Source organism: Ammospiza caudacuta, chromosome 9, assembly GCF_027887145.1.
Source record: "Ammospiza caudacuta isolate bAmmCau1 chromosome 9, bAmmCau1.pri, whole genome shotgun sequence".
Classification (NCBI taxonomy): Eukaryota; Metazoa; Chordata; class Aves; order Passeriformes; family Passerellidae; genus Ammospiza; species Ammospiza caudacuta.
Genome location: NC_080601.1, coordinates 31,733,683 through 31,757,448, shown reverse-complemented (window position 1 = coordinate 31,757,448; position 23,766 = coordinate 31,733,683). Strand labels below are relative to the sequence as shown.

Below are 23,766 nucleotides of genomic sequence, written 5' to 3'. Positions count from 1 at the left end.
TTTTTATCCAAACAATTTCTGTAGTCATCTGATTATGCAGTGCGTGTGCCAAATACACTCTGTGAAGTGGAAAGACACATTTTAAATAAAAAAACCTATACAAAATCAGGTTCTCAGAACTAATTGTGAATTTACAGATCCTACAGTTCACGAGGTAATAAGCAAAGGCTTTACTCTCCTGTTAGGCTGAAATATTAGGAAATCAACCTCCACCTAGACAAACCTCCTCTACATCATGTCTAAGGTTTTCTCACAACGCCTGTTTGCCCATGAGGACAGAAATAAAGAAGCAGAGAAAAGAACATAGGGGTTTAAAATTTTTTTTGCACATTTAGAAACTGGGTACACTTTAGAACTGATATAGAATTCTTAAAAACTTTAAGTTAAGGACTCAAGCAAAACATCAACAGGTTTTGAGGTGTTAGTGTATATTTTAGGAACAAACACACACACAAATATGGTCTGTATGAAAAAAAAAAAGTGGCTTTCTCCAGGCAGAATTTCTCAGGTTATTTTTAGCTTTCCCATATGCCAGAGAAGAAAAATGCTACCCAGAAATCTTAAAATATTGCTAATGTAATTCTGTGCAACAAATTGAACATCTATACCTTTTCCATTGATTTAGTATACACAACACACACAAAAATTATAGCTGTGACCAGTATGCACGAGCAGCTAGGTGAGGTATTTGTTCTGAATCTTAGGCTCAGAGCACTCACACATTTCTAAACATACATTTTAGGTGAAGCCACAAAAAACTTACACAAATGTAAAGTTATTTTACTGGGCAGAGCAACCCTGTTGTGTGTAACTACTACATGAGGAGCAAAATAGTGTGAAATCTAAACATCTTATTTCATGAAAAACTTCATATAAGGAAAGAGGTGGTGCAAACCAAATGATGCTGCTTTGGGATAAATGCTTTTCTCTAGTGGAAGAGCCACCAGATGTGAATTTTGGTGATATAACATCCCTAGCACACAACATCACATAAAAACCACACACAATATGCAGCAAACATTTACAAAGAAGGAAAAATGCTGGAAAGTAACTCAATAGCTCAGGAGAAAGTTTTCTGGATGAACAGTACTGAGGGAGGGGGCCGAGAAGGCAGGGAGCCATCAAGGTCAAAGTGTAGCACAAAATAAAGGAGTTCTTGAGGTAGTGGACAGCAAATTTAACATCATCTTTGAGCAATACAGAAAAGGAAAAAATGTAATCCAATACAGATTTCTCCTCTTCAGTGTCAGGTGTGACATCTGACTACATTTCTCTGAGATCTAGTAGTCTAGGATGCATGGATTTTGAAAGACTATAAAAATGGCAATGCACTTGTTAAGAAAAAAAAATAATTACATCATCAGTACAGACTTCAAGGAGAATATTGAAGCTATTCCAAATAGGATGGAGATCATGTTTGGCAGACCTACAGTCAGGGAGAGGCTGGGGTCAGAGATGATTTAACAGTTTCTTATCTTGAGAGAAAATAGAGGATGTAAGTCAATGAATAAAACAGCACAAGTGAAATGAAGGGTCATAAATATTCAGTACCAGAAAACTAACATTGCAGTGAAGGTAATTAAGGTGTTCAAACAACAGAAATGGAACATTTTCAGAGAGTCTGAAGAAGGAAGAGCTAGGGAGCAATCAGAATAACAATAAAGACAGTGCTGAAAGGAGGCATCTAATGCAGCTATGGTACATGGTACCTCAGAAATATTTGTCCATCCTGCTCTAAAAAGCTTCCAATAAAAGAAATTCCATCACCTCCCCAGGCAATTGCTTTCAGTGATTCAGCTTTATTATGAGAAGCTTTTCCTGATACCTTCCTAACCCTTCCCACCTACAATTTAAGTCCATTACACCTCTGCCACCTGCAGCACACCAAGGTAGATTTTGCCTTCCTGATTGCTGTTTCCCTTTTGCATATCTGCAAGTTATTATTTGGACACCTTTAACTAGCCTACCCCATTTTCCTTGACTTTTCATTGTAGTTATAATTTCTAGGTCTCTGATTGCTCACATTGTTCTCATCCAGATTCTCCCTCCTCTGGTCCCCCTGGAGGTACAGAGAGCAGCTCAAGACTATGACATGACTTTTCAGTAGGCAAGAAGAGCAACTATAATGCCCTTTGATAGCTCCTGTTGCCAAACACAAGTTGCCTTTATGGTCACTGGAACCAAGGTCACCATTCAAGGGAAAATTTCACCATTATCTAAAATAAATTATTACTTTTTGCAAGGGCAGTGAAACTGATACTCTGATACTGAGACTAATATTAGGAACTGAGCAGATCAAGAGGAAAGCTGGTGCTCTGTAGCAAGGAGTTGGGAAGAGCCTGCTCCTTAGCTTTAGACATTATGTCATCAACACAATGCAGGTGCAATGCTGATGAAGCATGCAACTAGGTGAATTTTGTTCAAAATAAGGTAGGCTGCATTTTCAAAAATTACTCACTGATTTAGTCAAATTATATAGGAACATTAACCCACCTTAAGTAGATTTATTTGTAAACAAAGAGAAAAGTCTCTTTACTGGCAAGAGAACACAACACACAGTACAACTTATTAATATATACTACAATTACTTAAAAGTCCACAAATCTCTACTACAGGATTTCAATGTGTTTTGATAAGTCACTCTACTTTCCAGCAGCCATTCTTTGTATAAAATGACAGCTGCTAGTGTCAGTGCATACCTTCCAATTATTTACTCAAATAAATTACAAATAATGGCCAATATTTGCTTCATACTTATCAAAAGTGCCTGAAATTCAAAACTTATTTAATGCACCATAAATATTACTCACTAGAAAACATTATTTGCTAGAGAAAAAAAAATCAATTTTAATAAGAAATTCAAAACTTTTGACATCATCCGACCTTGTCAGAAGCAGAGGGTGGTCTAATATCTATGACAACTCTAGGGAAAATGCAGTAATTTAATGGCAAAATGACTGAAAGATCTACTGTGTGCTTTTCTGCAGAAATAATTATGAAATAACGTTGATTTGAAAAAAAAAATCCAAGTAATACCACAAATATATTAAATGGATGATCATCACAGCAGTAAATCTGCACTTGGCCCTTCTGCAGGCAATAACATGCTTGTCTTTACTCCAGCAGATGCAGCACAGTAAGATGCTGCTGTTCAGAGTCTTAGCATGACCAGACAAGAAGTGTTTGTTTACAGCAGTGTCTACCTTGTCTTACCTAAAGAAATAATCTGTCCCCATTTCCAAAAGAAAAATACCCAGAAATTAGGCAAAGAGGGGAAAAAATTGTTTTACTTCTCAATTAATACACAGATTAACTGAAATAACTGTCAGCACACAGTAGAAGAAACTCTTCAAAAATGATTTACATTTTAGGGAAAAAATTTTGCCTAAAGGAGGTTTAGAACATGAAGACAGCCTAAATGATTTAGCTTTTGGTATATACTAGGAACTAAAAAGCAACCAAGTCTGGAAATGGCTCAGATGTCTGGAAAAAAGAAATGAAAGGAATAAAAAACATTGTAACACTGAGGGCACTGAGTGCCAAGAAGCTCAGCAATGAGCATCTATTGATCTATGATGCTACTTTGATTTTTTTTTATGATTGTGGTACTGAAAAAAATCATGGTTGTATCACAAAATAGCTAATATTCTCAAATTCTCTGGACAGGGCACTTTTGCTGTTTCCTGGCTCTGCTCTGAACAGCCTGTGCTGTGTGCTACTGCTGGCAAGGGGCCCTTGGGAATTCTCTCTGTCCTTTTCCCTTCTCCTGGCTCACCAGTGAATTCAGCAGAGCTGCACTGGACTGTTCCCCTGTTGGGATCCAGAGAGTCACTGGCCTCCAGACTTCCCTTCCCCTCTCCACCACAGCAACTTTAGATTGCTCTTGTTCTGCCCAGGAGGGAGTGAGGGGCGTCCTGCCTCCAGCTTCACCTTCCTGCAAGGGCTCACACAAACCTCCAAGCAGTGCTATGGAAATCATTACAGATGCAGATCAGGACTAGCATGGGTTAAATATCATGAAAACCATGGCACAACAGGAGCGGGTGTCGCTTGGTACTTTTAGAATTGGGATAACATCCCAACTAACATCCTGTCATATCATTAGGAAGGCAGTGGTTGGTGTGACACAGGAGAGGAGGGCAAGGGGAAAACAAAGTCTGCTTTCTTTTGTGTTAAGTTTAAACCAACAATAAAACATTAAAGAGTTGTAATAAAGCCAACATGACAGAACAGAAAACAAGATGAGACTTGTTCATTGAAAAGGTGGCCTGAGAAGGTAAAAACTGATAAATAATGTTGTTTAAATGGGTAAGAACAAAGGCTATTGCCAATGCCTAAAAACCCATTCATATAGGGAAGAGGAGGAATATGATGCAGATTAAAGTTTTTTTAAGGAGTTAATATGGAAATACTGTCATTTTGTTGTCAAAACATTAAGAAAGATAGACTGATTGATGGAGACTCCAAAACCGAGGTTCAACTTTCCTCTGTAGTGTTTTCAGGATTTTATTTTAATCTGTTGCAAATTGCTGCTAACTGAAAATAGACCCAAATATTATCAGTTGTATTGTAAATATCTAAACTAGGCAACCATTTTAAGTACAGCATTTATACTGTTGGGGTTTTTTTTATCTTTTCTGAACACTGGGTAAAAAGTGCCCTACTATTGCAAACTAAATCTCTCCAGTGAAATAGCTACTATGGATATTTACAAATAAATGCAAAATACAGCTGTTAACTAAACAGCATCCTGGCATTACCATGTGCAGTCATATGAGTACTGCCTTTACTAGAGCATCAGCATTAACGTAGAGCTCCAGTTGTACAAAACCATCACCACCACCACGTGAGGCAGGTGACCTCAACGAACAGCAGCTCTACTGTGCAGCTGAATGGGAGACTTGCAGCAATGTCTGGAGGAGTTCAGTGACACTACCCAGTGCCCAGAGGGCCCACGGATCAATGTGGTGTCACTGGAAGTGTCAGAGTTATTCCAATGTCAATGCAAGTGTAACAACAATGTCCAAAGTATCAGGGAGTAACACACGATGCCAATAAAAGTGTGAGGAGAGGGAATGCAATGCACCATCATCAAAACTGGAACCTCTGGTATATCAGTGCAAGATCTCTGTCATGCCAGCAGAACATTTTGAAGTTACTGTATATTCTCATTTTTTCACAGATCTTTAGTTTCCAGCCTCAGAAAGGGCTAATGGGCATCAGGTATGACAAAATATTCAATGTAGTTTAATGATTCTAATAAATATGAACTATGAAATATAAACTTCAATAAATTGAAGTTTACAGGTATTTCATACTATTCTGTTCTTGAGCATTGTATCCTCGAAATGTGTGATCTGTATTGCCCTCAGTCCAAAAGAGCAAAATACAAAGAACTGAATGGCAACTAAAACTTTTAGTGTCCTTTCATAAAGAAGCTTAATATAGCCCCTTTATTCTTACAGAATATATACCAAAGGACAATCAATACCAGAATCACATGCATTTAATCCTCAGCACAATACTGTTTTTAGATATAGATCAGTATAATTCCAAGGAAATTTTGAATGGACTTCATTCTGTGTATAACTATGTATTAATTAAGAAAAAACCACTATGGATGCTGAATTCTAAACAATTGCTAGAAAATGCTTGGCTAGGAAAAAAAGAAGGTATTAAAAACTGTAAAATATAATTAAAATCTTTTAGGATCTCTATCTTTTAGTGCTAAATAAAAAACACGAGAAAGAAAATGTACCAATTAAGTTGTGATATTTACTTCTAAAGTTTAATTAAATAATCGGTTTGTACAAAATTAGAGTATGGATGCCTCATCATCCATTCACTGCCTCCATTTGAAAAGAAAACAGGACAAAATCTTCTCAGACACCAGTGCAGAGACAATGAAATCACATTGCAAAAAAATTAACTTTTAACTGCAGTGTAATGTCCTCAGCTTGGGGAGGTGGAGAGGTCTTCTTTTCCAAGATAAGAGACAGAAATAAGGTGGTTTTGGTGAAGAAAGCAAGGGGTTTAGTATTAACTCAGAAAATAACACAGCTTCTTCAAAGAAGAAGCCACCTATTCCAAATATTTAAATTGTGACAGTGAGAACAACTTCCTGCTCAATAGCAGGACAGAGCACCTCACTTCAGTAAGTACTCAATAGCTGAATCGTTTTCTTTCTATGCTTTTGTTTTTCACATCACTCATTCTCCATGAACCTTGGAGCTTTGACAGATTGTATTCAACCTTCCACTAAGACTGGTTATTGAGGAAAGTAAGAGAAGCTTTGAATTTAAGAAGAATTGGCAGCAATGAAGAGCACAATCTTGAAAGATTTCAGAGCTAGCACACCTTGTTCCCAGACTCCACCACAAATAGGCTGAAGTAATAACTGTGAACACAATATTGTAAATAAAGTTAAAGGAGTAAAGGAGTAGAAGATCATCTTCCAAAATCTCAACCTAGATTAGATATTCATTATTATCCACATATGGTAATTTTCCCTCTATTTTCAGGTGAAACTTCTAGAATCCATTTCATGCATTATTACACCATTCCAATATTATATTGCTTTACATAGTACTATTTCTTTTCCAATGCACTGCAATTGCAATAAAAGAATGCAGTAATGTAGCAATCTCCTACAAACAGAACCATGCAGTACAGTCTGTATGCTTTAAACCTGTGGGTATAAAGCAACACTGAATTTTTACTCTAAGGTGCTTTAGTTAGGTTGTTTGTTGTAATCTCTGTTAATTAAGATAGATGTTAACTAGATGGCACTGTGTACTTGAAGGACTGAGCATGACATTTGCTGCTGACTCCTGCCTGAATCCTGCATTCCTTCAGCTCACATCCATCACAACAGGACTGCCAGGTGAGCTGCCTGTCACCCCAGCCCAGGCTAACGGAGTCTCCAGTGGTTTCAGGTACAGTTTATGTCATGAGATTAAAACTCCGTGCCTTGGAAATGACAAAACACAGGTAGCTGAGACTTGTCAGCTCCAGTTAGTCAGATGCTGCTTGGTTTCAGAAGCAGATGCAGATGAGACTGGCAATATAAATATGCAAATCACAATGGTCCCTTGTCAGCACCACTGTTCCTACCTCTAATGGCCCTCGTAGAAAGTCTGTTTGCTCAGCTCCTACTTCCAGTGCTACATCGACAGAAGCAAAGGGGCGGCTGGCCATCTGCTGTCGCTCCCGCATAAGTTGCTGATGAGGAAAAAATGATGTTTTAACAAAACATTAAAAAATGCACCAGATATCAGTCTGCCCTACTATACCTCCCATTAAAACATAAGAATGCAAACAGCATGCACACAGTCACTTTTGTGATATCAAAGTGAGAAAGTTATACCAAATCATAATCATCACCATCTATATTTACTTGAGAAACAAGCACAGAAGGTTATGATGCCTACAAACGGCCTTTTAGCTTGAACTCTGACAAACTTCCCAAATAAAAGCTTCCCTCACTGGCTGTTCTCTCTAAATAACTGCTATTTGTGTAAGTTACAAGCAAATATAGGAAATGGTTGGTAAAAATAGTTGAAGTCTAATTCCACTGATAATGCATGCATTAGAACACCTGCCAAAAACAAGTCCACTTGGCCTTCAAATTTCCATATTTCACAACTAAGCCAGATGGAGTTAATAGTGTCAGGACTCAATTTTATGCAGAATCTTTTCTGGTGTTACTTTCATATGAAGAATAATGTGCCAGGAATGGAACTCTGCACCAGTATATTAGAATACACTCAGCTATGCTCACAGAGCTTGTATAATCCCTTCCAATCACACCAGTGTGCACAGAAGTCCCAAGCAAAACCACAAAGTTAACTCATATTTCTTCCTCTGTCTGTAATTATAATGCTTATTAAACCACAATGAATAAAAATGATGACCAGCGGTAGATATTACAGATCTTACTCCACTGGTTCAGTGCAACTAATGAAAGCATTATTAAATATTTAAGGTGAATGACTCGTGCAATTCAAGTGGTGTGTTCCTTCAGCTGAACGGATGTCACAGAATCTTGAAGAGACAAAATGCTTGCAAAAATGATTTATTAGAAAAGATCTGTTTCATTTTCTTAACGTTTTTCTCCCTGTTATCTCTGGAAAGCTTAAAACATTAGAAAGTGGTGTCTGAATGTAAATGACACTAGCACCGTGACATACTGCTAATAAAAGCCTTTGAAATAATAAAAAGTATGCAAGCAAATATTTGCTGGCAGCTTAATAATAAACACTGTTGATTTAAGATCTGTTACAAAGCAACAAACTCATTTTGTAGTGCTTCTTATGCATTTTGCCTCAGCTTGCATTTTAAGACTGTCTGTAGAAATTTAAAGACACACTTGTAACGTTAAGATCAGACCAGAAGCTCTCAGTGCACAGCTAGTACATTACCAAAGCCTGGATTTTATAGCCAAGCAGTGTTTGTCAGCAAGCACCTGCACAAATGGGCTCCCAGTATATCACACCAAGAGGGCAATCAATATGTCTGTGGGCAAAACTGCATGTTTTATATTGAGAATAAATAAAAGCCAAGTATGAATATCTAGATGGTTAAGAATTATGTTTTTAACCCTTTACTTCAACATGAAACTGCTGGTCTCTGTCTAGGATTTACATCAGCATTGATTTACATCAATACAATTTACTAATACATTTTATAGCTGGAAAGAACTACTATGAGCCTTCAGTCCTACCAACAACTTGAGAAAGACCACAAAAACTTAAAGTATAAAATAACGAGTCACTACATCCTAAAATTACTATATGTACCTCCTTTTCCTCTTAAAATAGCAAAAATTTGAAGAAAACAGTGTAATTAGAACAGTCCTGCCACATGGAGCTCATTACAGTATTCTAAGTCTGCAGAGCTATTGGCAAGTGCTTACTTTTTAATGGGAAACCAAACACTGTTTTAAACAAATAGAATTGCTTGGGGAAAATACTTAAACAAGCAGAACAACCTATGCTCCAAATGCACATACTACCATTTAAAAGATTTATTTAATGCAGATTAAAAAGAAATGTATTTTTTATATGTTCTCTGGTTTTTAAGCCAGTAGGTTTCTCCTCTTCTTCTCCTGGTCAGGCATTCAGCAGAACCTTTTCATTCACAAAACAGTCACTGTAATTTTGATAGTCTGCCATTTGAAAAGAATGCTACAAAGATTCTTAATTAGCTCTGTAAACAAGAATGAAAACTTGAAAATGTTTGGTTGCCCATAAAGCGCTGCTGATTTTGGCAGCTGAGCACTTGCACATCAAAGTGTTTTACTCAAAACACTGCTGCTTTCCTTCATCATTTTAAAGCTCTCTGCAAGGTGCAGGACAGAAAAAAAAAAACCAACCAATATGCAATGAGGAGGAATACAAGAAGATATTATGATGTTTAAAATCAGTTTTGTGGCTGGAAAAGGTCACTGGGTCACTGCCTCCCACCATTGGCAACTGTCCCTGTACCAATATTGGGACAAAGTTCTAGAGCTTCCAGTTATGGGGAATTCCTACCTCACCCACAGGGCAAGGAGCATGGAAACTCTTTGATCAGCCATTTCATTTGGAGAGTGAGAAAGCTCTTCCTTACCCTCTCAGCAAAGAGAAAAAACCAAACAAAAATCCCTCCACAGATTTCACCACAACTGAGGCAGAATAAACAGGGGATAGTGGAAAATGAAACTATAATGCTGTTACTTTTATATACTCAATTCCAAACAATACACTGGATTAAAAAAAAAAAAATCACAGAAAAAAACCCCAACACCACACTTCTGCAGTAATTAGGGATATTCCCTTGTAGACATCAGATAAACAGATAGTATTAACATGTAATATTTGAATATTTTATCACAAATTTGATCTATAGCAATTGGAATGAAGTCACATCTCTAAATATTCACTTTAAAGTATGGGAAATTAAAAATATTATTTTCTCAGCATAGGTCTGAGAAATTCAATAAGCAATTATTTAACTGAGCAGACAACAAATTTCAAATTCAACCATAATTTTCAATCTCATTAAGTACAATATTATTGACAAGATTAATTTTCTTAGGCATCGCTATTATATTGCAGCAATTCTAATGTGTTAATTTATATCCTATTGAAGAGTTTTTCATATAAAGTATAGAATTATAGGTGTCTTCAGTGAAGAATAGTAAGATGCAAGGACACTATAAATTAGGTCAATTTCTCACTTGACACCCATATTTTAAAACATTTCTTCTAAACCCAACCATTTTGGGATAATTATTTCCCTATATGGGGATATGCATTTCACCTGATTCTGCATGAACGTGTAGACATCTTAGTCTACAGATTGTGATAATTTTGAGTTTTGGTGTTCTAGTGAAATAAAGATTTTGAAATGCAACCTGCTTTCCCATCTAGAAATTTTATCCTAAGAAAGCAGTTGCCTGAGAATACAATTCAATTTACCATCAAAAAAGTTTTCGTGGGGGATACCACTCCTCTGATCAATGCAGTTTGGAGTAAATTAAAATGTTCCATGGCATCTTGTATGCGTTATAATAAGGAAATTTATTCCTTGCACAGTTCTTATTTAAGTAGAAATGTTTTGATATTTTTTGCTCTTGGTTGATAGCATCACTTTCAAAATATTTTAATGCCTTTATTGTATTCACGTACAATAAAACACTCAATGCCAAATACATATTACAGTGAGTTAGCATTAACAGAATACAATATTTCAGCAAACTCAGGCTGACACACTTCAAGTCTTGTATTTCAGGAAAGGTTACTATTTTGCTTCTTTTTTCTTTCTTTTTTTCTTTAAGATTTGCTCTCTCATGTGGAATTGGATACTGCTCTTCTGACTAGCACTGCTTTTCTACTCTGTTCACCTTCCAGCATAACTGTCCTGGAAAAGCCCTAATTAGAAAAAATCTCATAAAGTGCATGAGTTGTTAGGAACTTGTGGAGGTGTGCTTTCTCTTTGTTATACAGTTGCAGACATTCTATAGAGACTGAGAGATTAGGAGAGTTGAAAAGAATGAGGCCATTTTAGTGCCATAACAGGATGAACAGAGCAATCCTTTCAGAGATCTTTCTGTTGCCCTTGGGCACCTCTAACGAGCTCCGGCAGCCCAGGGGCAACCGAAGGTACCCAGAGTGTGCCACAAAGGGGGCACTGACCACTGTGCATGCCCAGGGCCACGAGGCGGCTGCACACTGGGGTAGGAGTAAGAGGTGGCAAACACCAGAAAAAATATTCAGGAGACTTCTGACTGCCAAACAGAGCCAGGAAGTCTCAGTACACTGTTCCAGAAATAGGGTATGGCAGGAGGAAAAGTGTCTATTATTTTAACAGCAACCACCTAGGTTTTCTAGTTTTTCTTTCACATCTTAGATGGGTTTAGTTTTCTTCCTGGATGACATCACTATCAAAGTGGTATCTGGACATGTATGACTTTGTCAAGGTGAGTACTGAAAACCAGGAAAATGGTAATTCTGCAACTCTCTGCAAACTGCTGTCTAGCTCAGTGCTGCACAACCCTCCTAGAGACAAGGATTTTTCAAATGTCTAATTTGAAATTCCTGTTCTGCTTATTCATCCTGCAGCTCTGACTTGTCTGCAGTTACAACTTGGTCACCTCCTTTGCTGCTTCTGTACTGTCAACTGCTGATGTGAGCAACATCCAAAAGCTACAACAGAAACATTAACAATGCCATGCATTAAATCTGAGTTTTATAGGAAAAATATTTGCAAGGAGAAAAAATGTCAAAACCTCACAGAGAGTTGCACTGACGAATTTCTGATCACACTGCATTTGACAAGCTCCAAGGCTTAAAAAAAATTAAGACTGTACGTAAATCGACAGCCCTGCAAAACCAGAGCCTCTCTAAACAATGCAATTCACCCATTCATTGAATATTCTTGAAGGTTCTTACTGCCACATTCCATCAACAGAAGTTACATGGACTTACACACATCTGTGTGGATCACTGATATTTTAGTTAGAAACACAGTTTAATTCTCTTCCTAATTCTTAAGTTCTCATTTTCAAACTGAATTATATGTAGTGATACTGTAATGAAGCCCTGATTATTCACTTCAATTTGCACAAGACAAAGCTTGCCTTCTCTGTAAATTTTGTAATTGTAACTCTTGGGGTTGAAAATCTCTTCAGATTAAATTGGCTATTTATATGGCTGGAAAGGAGAGCAATTTCTCATTTACATGTTGAATAAACTATTTGACTTGTTTAATTTCCAAATCAGCTGCTTTCACTGGAAAGGCTGATCACAGTCATTAAACCTTTTTGTTGGGTTTTAGGTGAAATAAGCTCACTATTCCATGACTGCATGAGGTACAGTGATTTTAAGAGATGGATAAAAGCTGGCATAGGAAACCAAGCAGCAGGAATAGCCATGGTTCTGACAGAATCTGACAATCTGAATTCAGTCACTCCCTCCATCATGAACTTCCTAAACAATCATTTCCCTCTGCTTCATTTCCCACCGTACTAAGTGGAAAGTTCCAGGACACAAGAGTGCACTCAGGTAGGCAATGAGATATTACAATGATGGACATAGTATAACGTGCTATTTGCACTGCAAAATAGAGTCTGTGAAAACTTCCTGAGATACCAGGGCCTATTCCTTATCACTTTCTTGTAAAATTGCCTGAAGAAAAGGTGCTCTCAGGCATGTGCAAAGATCTGTCATGGGAAAAAAAATGAGAGGAGTTATACTTTTTGTCCTAGCTTTATACTGAATAAAATGAAGGGCTATTTAAACTAGACATAGTCCAGCAAACAACAGCTAAGACATACTTAAAATACAGTGTACACATCCCCAAAAAATAACAGTTCCAAAAGGTCAAGTTTTTATGTATCCCTTTTGGAAACCAAATACCAGTCGTCTGCAATTTCCCTTGAACAAATCAAAAATGAGAAAAAAAGATGAGCCCTGAAAAGGTCATTTTTTTGCTAGATCCAAGGAACAGATATTTAATGTATTGCACATTAGCAAGCAAAGAGCAAAATGTGAATCTGCTGTGACTCCAGCTTTTGGAACTTTGTGGATACTGGAATAGAATTCCCATCTCTAGAACACTGAAAGGGGCACTCTGGGTGCTGCTCATTTGCCAGCAATTTATGGGGGATCATGTTACAACACGGTTTTGTTTGATCCTTCATATTTTTTCCCTAAAGAATATGTTGGCATGGGAGATTTTTTGGGTGCTAAGAATCAATAATAAACTCAAAATTCAATTTCCTGCTTTAAAATTTAAGTAGAGCTAAACAAGACAAAATCCTATTATCACTTGCACTTGGATCACAGTGAATCCATGTTGCACATTTACACAGATCTGTAACTATGAACATTTTAAAGGTTCCTGAAGATACACTTAAGTCTTTCAGTGGGTTTTGCTAATCCCAGAATTGTGCCCTTATCCCAAATCGAGTGGGCTTAAAAAATCCTTTCAGCAAACTGTTGAATATTTTGCTGTTAGCTATCACAGCCATTTTCAGTTGACAGAAATTTTCTAAAAATGCTTGTTCTGCAAAGTAATTCTGTGCACAGAGAAGAGACAGGTCAACTAATTGTAGATGTTGAAATGTTTCCAGAGAAAACATTCTGTATTTGCCTATTTGTTTATGAGTGAATATATTAAAATATGTCTTCAAATTATTTCAGAATATGAAAGGGAGAGTCAAGAATTGTATGGTGCAAACTACCCCTTGGAACTCTGTAATCTACAATGGTGCCACATAAATACTGCTTTCAGAAGGTTTTGTAAAGAACTGCTTAAAAATGCAACTACAATTTTTATGAGTGAAATAGCCACAGTGGGAAACTTCCTAAAAATAACAAAATTTCAGTCCTTCCCATCAACAGTTGTTAAGCAATGGCCTTTTGACATGAGGCACCATTAATATTACCCATCATTATCATAACTGTTAAAAAACAGCTTTAGTTCTTATCTTAAACAACAGATTACGAGCTGGTAATTTTCAGCTCTTCCTAAAGTAATTCAAATTGCTTTAAAGATAGCAAACATGTTCTGATAAAGGAAACTGGGTTTAAGTGGTGCCCCATGGCACCACTTGGTCCACCCCTGTGCCTTGCTCCTACACAAGGGCAGTGTGATCATGATTCTTCTGGCAGATGTATGTTTTTTAAAAAGGTCACAGTGGTTCCACAGTTCCTCTAGAAGTCCAGAACACTTAAATTGAACCTCCATGCTGAAATTTAAGCCAATGTCTGCAGTGGAGACCATTCTCTGTTTACAAGTGAGGAGAAATCTCCCCCAAAACTCTTGTGTGCTTTACAGGAGTTGTTCATAAATCTGAAGTTTCCCTTCAAACTTCTCAACTGTAAACAAACGTGGGTATGTAAATGTTATCTCACCAGTCCTGCTCCCATCTGTCTCTTAAATCAACACCAGAATCAGATTCCAGCAGAAACCCACCTGATGCACCCTTCCCTTACAATGAACAACTTGTATCCAACAACTTCAAGAACACACTTTGACATTCACTTCCTATTTGTCTAAAATGTCTGTTAATCTGTTGTATCAAGAAGTAGGGTTTGGCTTGACACAACTTGTGCTTGAAAAAAATAACATTAAATGCCTCACTTCATTTTTTTTTCTACATTCCTACAGATCATGTAAAAATTGTTTATCCCAATACATTCCTAAGAATTCATGATAAATTGGCTGGTGCCTAATTGCCCAGCACTTCCTTTGCCCTCTTCATTTCTTAGATGGCAATTATCTCTGGTAGTACTGGAAATCTCAGAATTCTGACAGGCTGTGGAATCACTTAGGAGTATGTGCTTAGCCAATTCTCTACATAGTCTTAAAATAAATTTAACCAGGTTTTGATATCTGAAAATAATCAGCAAGCATTCTCCTACACATTTTTCTACTTTACTGGTTGATATTGTACCCCATTTTAACTGTAGGTACTTAAGAACTTTTTAAAGAGGCCATAACTAAAGAACTTTTAAAAAGAGACTACTCCCTAGCACAGAGAAAGTCTGAAAAAAAGCAGTGTACATACTGTTACTTTAAAGAGAAGCTAAAGTGCAGGACATGTATATCTTAATTTGCAAACAATGTCAATGCATTTTTTAACCTACATGACAGAAAAAGGGTAGACACGATTTTTTTTTTCTTTTGTGAAGTGATGTGAAAAGTTGCAGTCCAAATTATAATGACCGAATTGGAGCCAGGCCAATTTATAAAAAGCTGAAGTGTCTGAAATGTACCTGGATGCCAGGCCCCGTAGTCACTTCAGGTGATCAAATATTCAGATTTTTTTTTCCAGATGACATTGAATTCGAGGCCTATATTTATTTTTCTTCATTTTTAAATGAAATTATAGCACGTACAAAAGTTAGAAAAGAAATAATAATGCTGAGCAGGAAAACTGGGCTGTATTCCAACAAAGATGAAGTTTGTCTTTATTATTACCTCTAATTCTTTAAAACCATCTATTATTTGAGATTACTGGTACACTGATAAAGTGGCTATGTAAATTAAACCTTTTAGGTGCAGCACCACTGACAATCACAGAATTATCCTAAAGTGATCCTTTAGAAGCTCCTTAAAGCATAAGTGACATCACCATTAAGGAAGTTAAACTGGTGATGTACTGACTCATGCCTTTAAATGCTTTCAAGCTTTAGAGTATTTAGCTGAATAACCATCACTGTCCCTGCCTTGCAGAGGGGACCAAAAAGAGGTACCTTGACCAGTGTCCCTGCCTGTGTCAGGATGGAAATGTCCTGACTCACATGAATCCCCAGTGTGAGGAGCTGAATGGTCAAGCTACAGTACCTGGTGCTTCTCTCTTGGGGGGAGTCAAGGCCTTCCAGAAAATCCTTGCAAATTTTGACCCTGTGTTACAAGGTTGTTAACTCACTTTTCATTAAAATTAGCCTAAATTTTAGCTCAACCAGTGCATCTAGTAGAAGTCTTAATACCCAGTATCTTTCACATCAGCCATTCAATCAAATAATTAGTAAAGACAGTTTTAAGTTATAGTCAAGATCAGAAAAAAGTCTGGTCACTCCAAGTGTACACAAATTCCTTCTAACAAATCCCACCCACTTGGCATTTTCAGCAAGAAGGGGTTTGAAACTAGGATGGCCATCTGAAATCTGGGTGCTAGCCAAAGAAATATTTCAAACTTCACAGATTTGCTCACCAGACGTGATACATTCAGGTCAGCAAGAATTTGGCACACACTTGTGGGGGGGATGGCATGTGGGCAGAGCCAGCTCATGTTGTGCAGGGGAGCAAGAGGCTCTGAAACTGATGCAGTTCTGCTGTTGGATCAGAGTAATAATGTGAATTAAAGCAGCTCTCCTTTGGTCATGTTGCTTCTGTTTGAAACAACTGATTTAGCAGATGTGAGATGCTACACTTCTAATGGGGGCTGCTCAAGAATACTTGAACAGTAAAAGTTGATGGAAAAGCTTTCCACTCCTGCTAGAGAACTAAGAAATCAAGGCCACTGAATATCCCTTACCTTTGAAAGAAACCGAGGAACCGAGACAGTTCGCTCTGAGTTCAAATATCTTGAACAGGAAAGTACAAAAATCAAGAAACTGCTGAAACATCTAACATTTCTATGGAGAATTATTTTAAGAGTTGAGTTGCTACCTAGAAAGCTAAAGGGATGAGAACCTGTCTAATCTCCTAAAATATTTCAGCTCCATCAGAATTTCAGAAATAGAGGGTTTTCAAGCATAACTACACCAAAAAGTTTAAAATTCAGTTCTGAAATAAGAAGCACAGCAGTAATTCCAAGAGACTACCTTGGCAATATCTGTAGCAGCTGAAGTCAGGTTGCTGTTCTATTAATCTTAATAATTTTGTGCACAACCCAGCTGCAAACAAGGAAATCTGACTTTCCCAGTACTGCTCCTACAAGGGATTGCACCAGCCTGTGTGTGTGCACACTCTACAGATTAGAAAGAAATACTGTGAAGAAGTTAATCCCTCACTGCTGTTACACTGAGACTTTCAATATAAAAGTGACAGAGTTTAAATCAAAGCACCCTGGCATTTTGAGCTCCAGTCAGAATGTTTCAAGAGAGAGAAGCGGGACGATTTAGAGTTCATCAATTATATCACATCAAATTAGCCTCTATCACAGGCTTGGCTCGACAGCTTTCATCTATTTTAATTTACAACAGAGAGGACAGCCAAGAACAGGATTGTGGCAATGACACAGTCAGAAGGAAGCACAGCACTTCGGTGTCACAGGAATGGAAGGCCTGTCTGAACGGCCACTTCAGCTGGGTCAAACACTCCAGCCATGTTTAGCTTCTTTCATTTGCTTTGATCCAACAACCATCACCCTCATTGAAGGAAGCAACGTACTCAACATATTTTTAGTAGTTCTGCAGTCACTGTCCTACAGACTCTGTTCTGTATACATCCACCCTACACAGTGATTTACCTTTGCAGTTAAATCCTTAAAATAGATGAGTAGACTCATGGAATGCCATTGTAACTGTATGTGGTTAGGACAGAGGCTACCTACCTTAAAGTAAAATCACTATCAGTAAATTGTTAGAATTTGCCTTCCAACTGACAGACTTTAAATTTGAATTTGCCATGGTTATTCGAAGACACTGACAATGCAATAACTTAAATCACAGTGAAGCACAGGAAAGCACTGAAGGACCTTGCACAGATGTAACATCACAAAACATTTTATATTAAGAATTCATCCCTTTGCTATGGATATGATCATAAGCACTGTGCATCATTTAAATTGTGGTTTAGAGGCTTAGGCAGATTCAAACAGAAAATGGGTCTCGTGTTAGCACTGCATAGTGGGGAATTTGCACAAAAAGGATGAAAAGTGAGCTTTACTGTTTCTACCCACAGTAAATCCTAAAAAAGAAACAAAAAGAAGACACTTTTCTACATAGCATTCAGTTTCCCTCTTCTCCTTTTTTTTTTTTTAACAGAAGAAAATGAATGAAGGAATTTTAAAATGCATATATTGCAATGATTACTTCACCAGAATGAGCAGGGACTTCCAAAAGTATATTTCCACAGAGGAATTGTGCACTGTGCACATTGGAATTACATGCACATCGCTTTTACCTACTTTCCTCTAATATGGCCCATTTCCAAATTAAATAGTGCAAGCTTTAGGCACGTCAAGGTCATCCCTCCCATTCCTTTACTTCCTCCCCAAGCTTGACTTTACTGGTAGGATTTTAAGTAGTGAACTACTAATAGGACTACTACTAATAGGATTTTTATGGCAGTCTTAAAGGGTTTTTTAAATAATTGTATCAGATTAAAATGCCTAGGGACAAATAAATTATCAGAATTCCTGACTGCTACTTTTTAGAAACTTTCATATGATATTAGGGGTGATGAGTTGGAGCAAAAACTTAAGAGACAAGATTATCTTTTACCTCAAATCTTAATTGGCTCCTTTTTTATATGCAGTCTTGTACAGTTTGTATAAAGAGTAAATAAATAAACCAGAATATATTCATGACGTTCCTCTCACAAAACTGAAAACATCAGACATTTTTATGTTCTGCAACAGTAAGTCACTTTCTGCATAGGAATTCTTTACCTGCATTAGAGAGAGCCCTAAATTTTTTAACAATGTGGACTTGTCTTCTGCTATTGCTTCCAGCTGGATTGGTTTAAAATGTCAGGGAACCTGCTATGTGTTAGTAGCTTTTTTATATGGGCATCTGCTAAATGCTTTCAAATCTACACCACCATAATATGCGACAGCTGGAATTTCATTAATTGAAATTTATTTACCAAGAAGAATAAAAAGCCAATAACATCCTTAATTGTGAGACAAAAGGAAACAAAGATATTATCTATGAGTTAAAGGTGCCACACATCCCAATGATTTCCCTCAGCAGACTTTTATTTATCACAGTGCATGCAAAGCAAGGGTTTGCCCTCAGGAGCTCCTCAAAAAGAGCAGGACAATGATGATTTGGCTGATTAATTTTCCCTACTTATTTGGAATGGAGGGAAGTATTCTGAAATGTAATCTTCAAACCCTTCAACATGAGTTTTGATTTTCTTACTTGGGGCTGTGGTGGTTGGTTGATTATTAACAGGGAAAAAGATATTACTTGATTATGTGAACTTTGAAATTTAAATAGATATGTTTTAACCAACAAATATGAATTCATGAATTTATATTCTCTCTCCCATTTAACTGAGGACCAGCAAACCTCTATTTTCATCTGGGTAAGGATCTCACTCCATATCAGCTCTAGCACAGGTTCAAAATGCCAAATGACAGCAGGGAAGCCTGGGACACTGCAGAGGAGGCAGCTCTTTTCTGTGCAGCAAAGATGAGGCTCCTGTCAGTGAAGGTGAGCTGAAAGACCACAGAGGTGTGAAGTACAAGAGCAGTGCTGGGATGTGATGCCCTGAAAGGATTCTCTGATCCTTCCCTGCCACACATAAATGAGGTGGGCTACAGAAGCCATTGAAGGAGAAATTTCTGGACAATGCTCCCATTGCAGTTTCCCTGCACCTGTGGAGAACTTTCTCCACCAGTGCTCAGAGCTTAAGACAAACTATTAATATTTGGCACTGGTGATCTTGTGCACTGCTAATAGGTCCCAAACCCTCAGCTAAGGCCATCAGGAGAAGAGAAGGATGCTTTTCCTCACCAGGTCAGGAGAGGCTTGGAGCATCTCATGGAGTAAGATCTTGCTTTGATTGCTCAATATAGCCATTCTTTATGCCCACACTCCATACCAGTGTGGAAAATCCAGTTTATATAGAGGCAGGCAGCTTGGCAGTACTGGGATACAGGGCTGAAAGACCAGCATCTGCTATGATTGTTCCTATGTGATTTTTCCATAACATTTGTATTAGGAGAAGGCAACATGAAAATCCAGCAGCAAAGACACCTTGATGACAGGCAAAGGGAGACTGAACAGTCCCACTCAGTGGATTATTAAACTGTGTTACCAAATTAAAAATATACACAGACATAGGTTACTTTAACCACATCTTGTCCTTCATGTCCTGTATGGCCATTTTTGAGGATCAGCGCACAGGAGCTACTTTTACTTGGGCAAGTAGCTCCAAACAGGTCCCTACAAATAATTTGGATATTTTTGGTGATGGATTATATTATTTTTTTCAAAATTCTACCTGGTTCAAGATTCAAAGAATCATATTATCCCCACAGGTAATTTTTTCAACATTTTATGAATACTCAGGGGAATTAGAAAAAGTTCTTATAGTTTGTTTTATGATAATTTTTATTTTTAGCAGGAAGTTACAATTGCTAACATCCATGATTCAAATACAAAAATCCACTCTACATAAGAACTCCTAAGTGGCTGTTTGACATTTACTCTTCTGTCTGTGCTCAAACACAAAAGGTGGGCAAACAGCACTAAAAAATTTGGTTTCATACAGGGATAATCTAGCACCTACAATTTATTAATTGTAAGAACACAGCCTTATTAGAAAATGATTAAATTTTTAAAGAGGATTTGAATAATTGCCTTATTTTCTATTTTATCAGCATTTTGATTCCCTTCTGTTTAAATTCTGATGAATGAGTCTTATGATTTCAACAGTAAAAGTTTGCTTGCAGTTATATTTCACTGGCCTTTAAAATAACGTGCTTTCATTCCTGTCCTACAGGCAAAAGTCATTTCTGAGTTTCTCAGTTTTTGATGGAGGGAAATTTTGACCTAATTTTCTGAAACTTTAAAGGCAAAAGATGTCAACTATTCTTAAACACATTTTTTTTGAATGCAAGTGCAATAAAAGGTACTTCAATAAAAATCAAGATATGAAAATAGTGGTTTATCAAACTATTTTTTTTTTGCAATTGGCACCAGTCACATCCAAAAATCCTCCCTTAGGCTGTACCAACATTTTAGATATACTGTGAATATACCAATTAAAACAATTTGGGACTATTTCTGTTTTTCTCTATTACATCAGTTGGTATCAGAGTCCAAATTTCTAAAATATTCACTCTAAATTGTCTTCTTGTCTGTCATATCTCTGCCTCTGCTGAAAATAAATTAAGTCCCTTTTTGAAAACCTACTATTTCTGACAATCAGTTTACACATGTTCCAGCATGGTTTTAAAAAAATGTTTTCATTTTAAAAAGTCTGTCTTGATTACAAAAGTACAGATTATATGGTTTAGTGCCATATTTAGAAATGAATGGTTTTTACCTGAATTAGTCCAGAGAAAAGTCATTGAGAGAAATCATTGGAATTCACAGATGCTGAAACACAGCTTGAGCTACTTACTCCTCTTTTCTTCACTTATATTCAATGAATCAAGGCTTACTGCAGCTGAGTATCACAATTATTATTATTAAGTCCCTGCATTCTAAACCACTTACTCACCCAGCAGAGATCAGGTCCTTCCCTAATCAGGTCCTTCAGAGTTTTCAGAAAACAGGGATCACGGCGTGACCCACACTGAGAATGAGCTGACACCACTCAGACTGACAAGATCCAAGTTATGTTAAACCAGGATGGCATTGCATAACTTGTCAGTGAAAAATCCCCCTTGTTTAGTTCTCACTTAATGAGAAATTCTGCTTTGTTTTCTGATACATTTAAAGTTCTGTGTCTGAAGATATTTTTGCCTTCAGTCATGCACAGACAACATGGAGACAAGTGGATTTTATTCTACAGTTTGATTCCCTGTCTCTTGAGCATTAACACAACAAAGTATTTAACTAGTTAGAGGGATTTGCATAAAGGAACACTCTGCAGTATTTAGGAGTGGATAAAACACAGTTAATGCTCATAGAAAAAAAAAAGCTTCCTTTACCTTTTCATCCACTACTTGTATTGCATATATAAATAGTTTGATTTGGAGTAACTAAATTATTTTAAAATTCCTTGTATTCAATCTAATGCAAAATGTATATATGAATACAGTTATCTAAGCAGCCATACCAGCATTTACTGCAACCACAAGTAGGAAAGGATGGCAGGATATTGGCATTTTCTTTCCCACAGTGTACAGGGGGTTGTTTCAGATATTGAGCTAGTTCAAACATATAAAACATGATTTTCTTTAGAAAGTTAAAGTAAGGCTTACACAGAATGAATGCAAATAATATACATACATATAGGTGTCCCAAATTTAATGTATTCTATTTAATTCCAATGCATATTAGACTTTCACAGCTGAATGAAGAGGACTTTAATACAGCTGGAAAGTGAACTGAAGAATCCTGCTGGCTACAGACTGCTGGACAAGCCAAGAGACCTGTAAGCCAGTTTCCTCTTGTGAAAGAAGTGTCAAAATACACAACAGAGAGCTACCTGGAATTACAGCACCTTCTGAACATTTCAGAGATCAATGCTCACCTGGCCCAAAGCAAAATAATTCCATTTTTCACTCACTCATTGGAAAGCTTCCCTGAAATATCTCATTTCTTATACAAAGCTGACATTTAGATAAAGTAGCATTTTTGAAAAATGTGCTATTTAGCCTTAGCAACAAATAATGAGAAACATTTAGTGTAGGGATCATTGCCATAATTTCAAGGATTTTACTAATTCTAGACATAGCTTAAAGTCATTCAGAAATGTTTTTGATCCTGCTGTGCATCAAAGAATTACATGAGTTTTTAAGCAGAGAATAAACAAAACTGAATTGTGTGAAGTAAAACACAGCCATGATGAGAGAAGACACACAGTTTACCGAATTTACTCTGGGATTTTTTGCTAATCTTGTATTTCCAGACCATATTTTGGCCCTTCAACATACAAAATGCAGATTGGTAGCTGTGACTCATCTGCACAAAGCAGCTCCTTTGTTTTTCTCTCCTGGGGCACTCCTTGTCCAGAGGCAAACTCATTTCACATCACCTCAGCTGCCATTGGCAAACTCACCAGCAGTGCAGAATTATCAAGCTGTGATGTGCCATGAAGCAAAAACAGAGGCTGGACCTGCAGTTTACTATATGCAAAAAGGACTTCTAACACCACTTCACCTGGACATAAGTTATATTTACTCTTCAAAGAGTAAACCTCTATCTACCACCCTAATGTGGGCCATCCATTTCAGCTGCTTTTCTCAAAGAAAATTTTTTTCAGAGAAATGTCACCAATGATAGTACTATATATATATACACACACACGGCTCAATCTAGCATACTTTTATAACAGTTTAATACAATTTCTAATAAAAGGTCCAATTCTTAACCACTTTCACAAACCAACCTGCACACCAAGTTGCCACTAACTCCTCAAACAACTGGGCATTACTTGTGGGCATATTGCTATTTCTGCTAAAAAAACCCAAGGCTATACGATGAAAAACTTTGCAGATTTCAAGACTTAGGATATGTGAAAGCCTCCTTAAATATCTGGATTTCCACAGAGGTGGTTTTGGAGGGCTGTGCTTTAGCTTGGTGCTGCAGACAATTGTACCAGTGCACAGAGCTTGGCTGCTGTGTCTCCTAATGCAAAATGACACGGTACATTATTTGCCACATCAGGAAAAGCAGAAACTATGCCCCAAGGCAGAACATCCTGAGTCATAATTATTCAATTACCATGTTTAAGATCATCCACTGTTGTGTGAGCACTGTGAAAACGAGGCATAATGAAGTGGGTTACACCAGGCCTGACATTTCACCCTTCTGTCTGATTGTGCTCGCTTTGGGGATTTAATTCAGTTCTGTTGTATCATTCTGTGAGGCTTATTTCTATCTCCATTTTAATATTAAACTAGAAAAGATTTCTGCTTATATGTTA

At 37.2% G+C, this 23,766-nt stretch overlaps 1 protein-coding gene across 2 annotated transcripts in view; it reads right to left on the bottom strand.

The window, feature by feature from the left end:
- The window catches only part of ATRNL1 (attractin like 1), a 428,662-nt gene that overhangs the window by 109,105 nt on the left and 295,791 nt on the right, over positions 1-23,766 (bottom strand). For both annotated transcript variants that reach the window (XM_058810434.1, XM_058810433.1), the window contains exon 27: positions 7,114-7,221. In XM_058810434.1, coding sequence (XP_058666417.1) covers positions 7,114-7,221 — 108 coding nt within the window. The remainder of the gene's footprint in view (positions 1-7,113; positions 7,222-23,766) is intronic.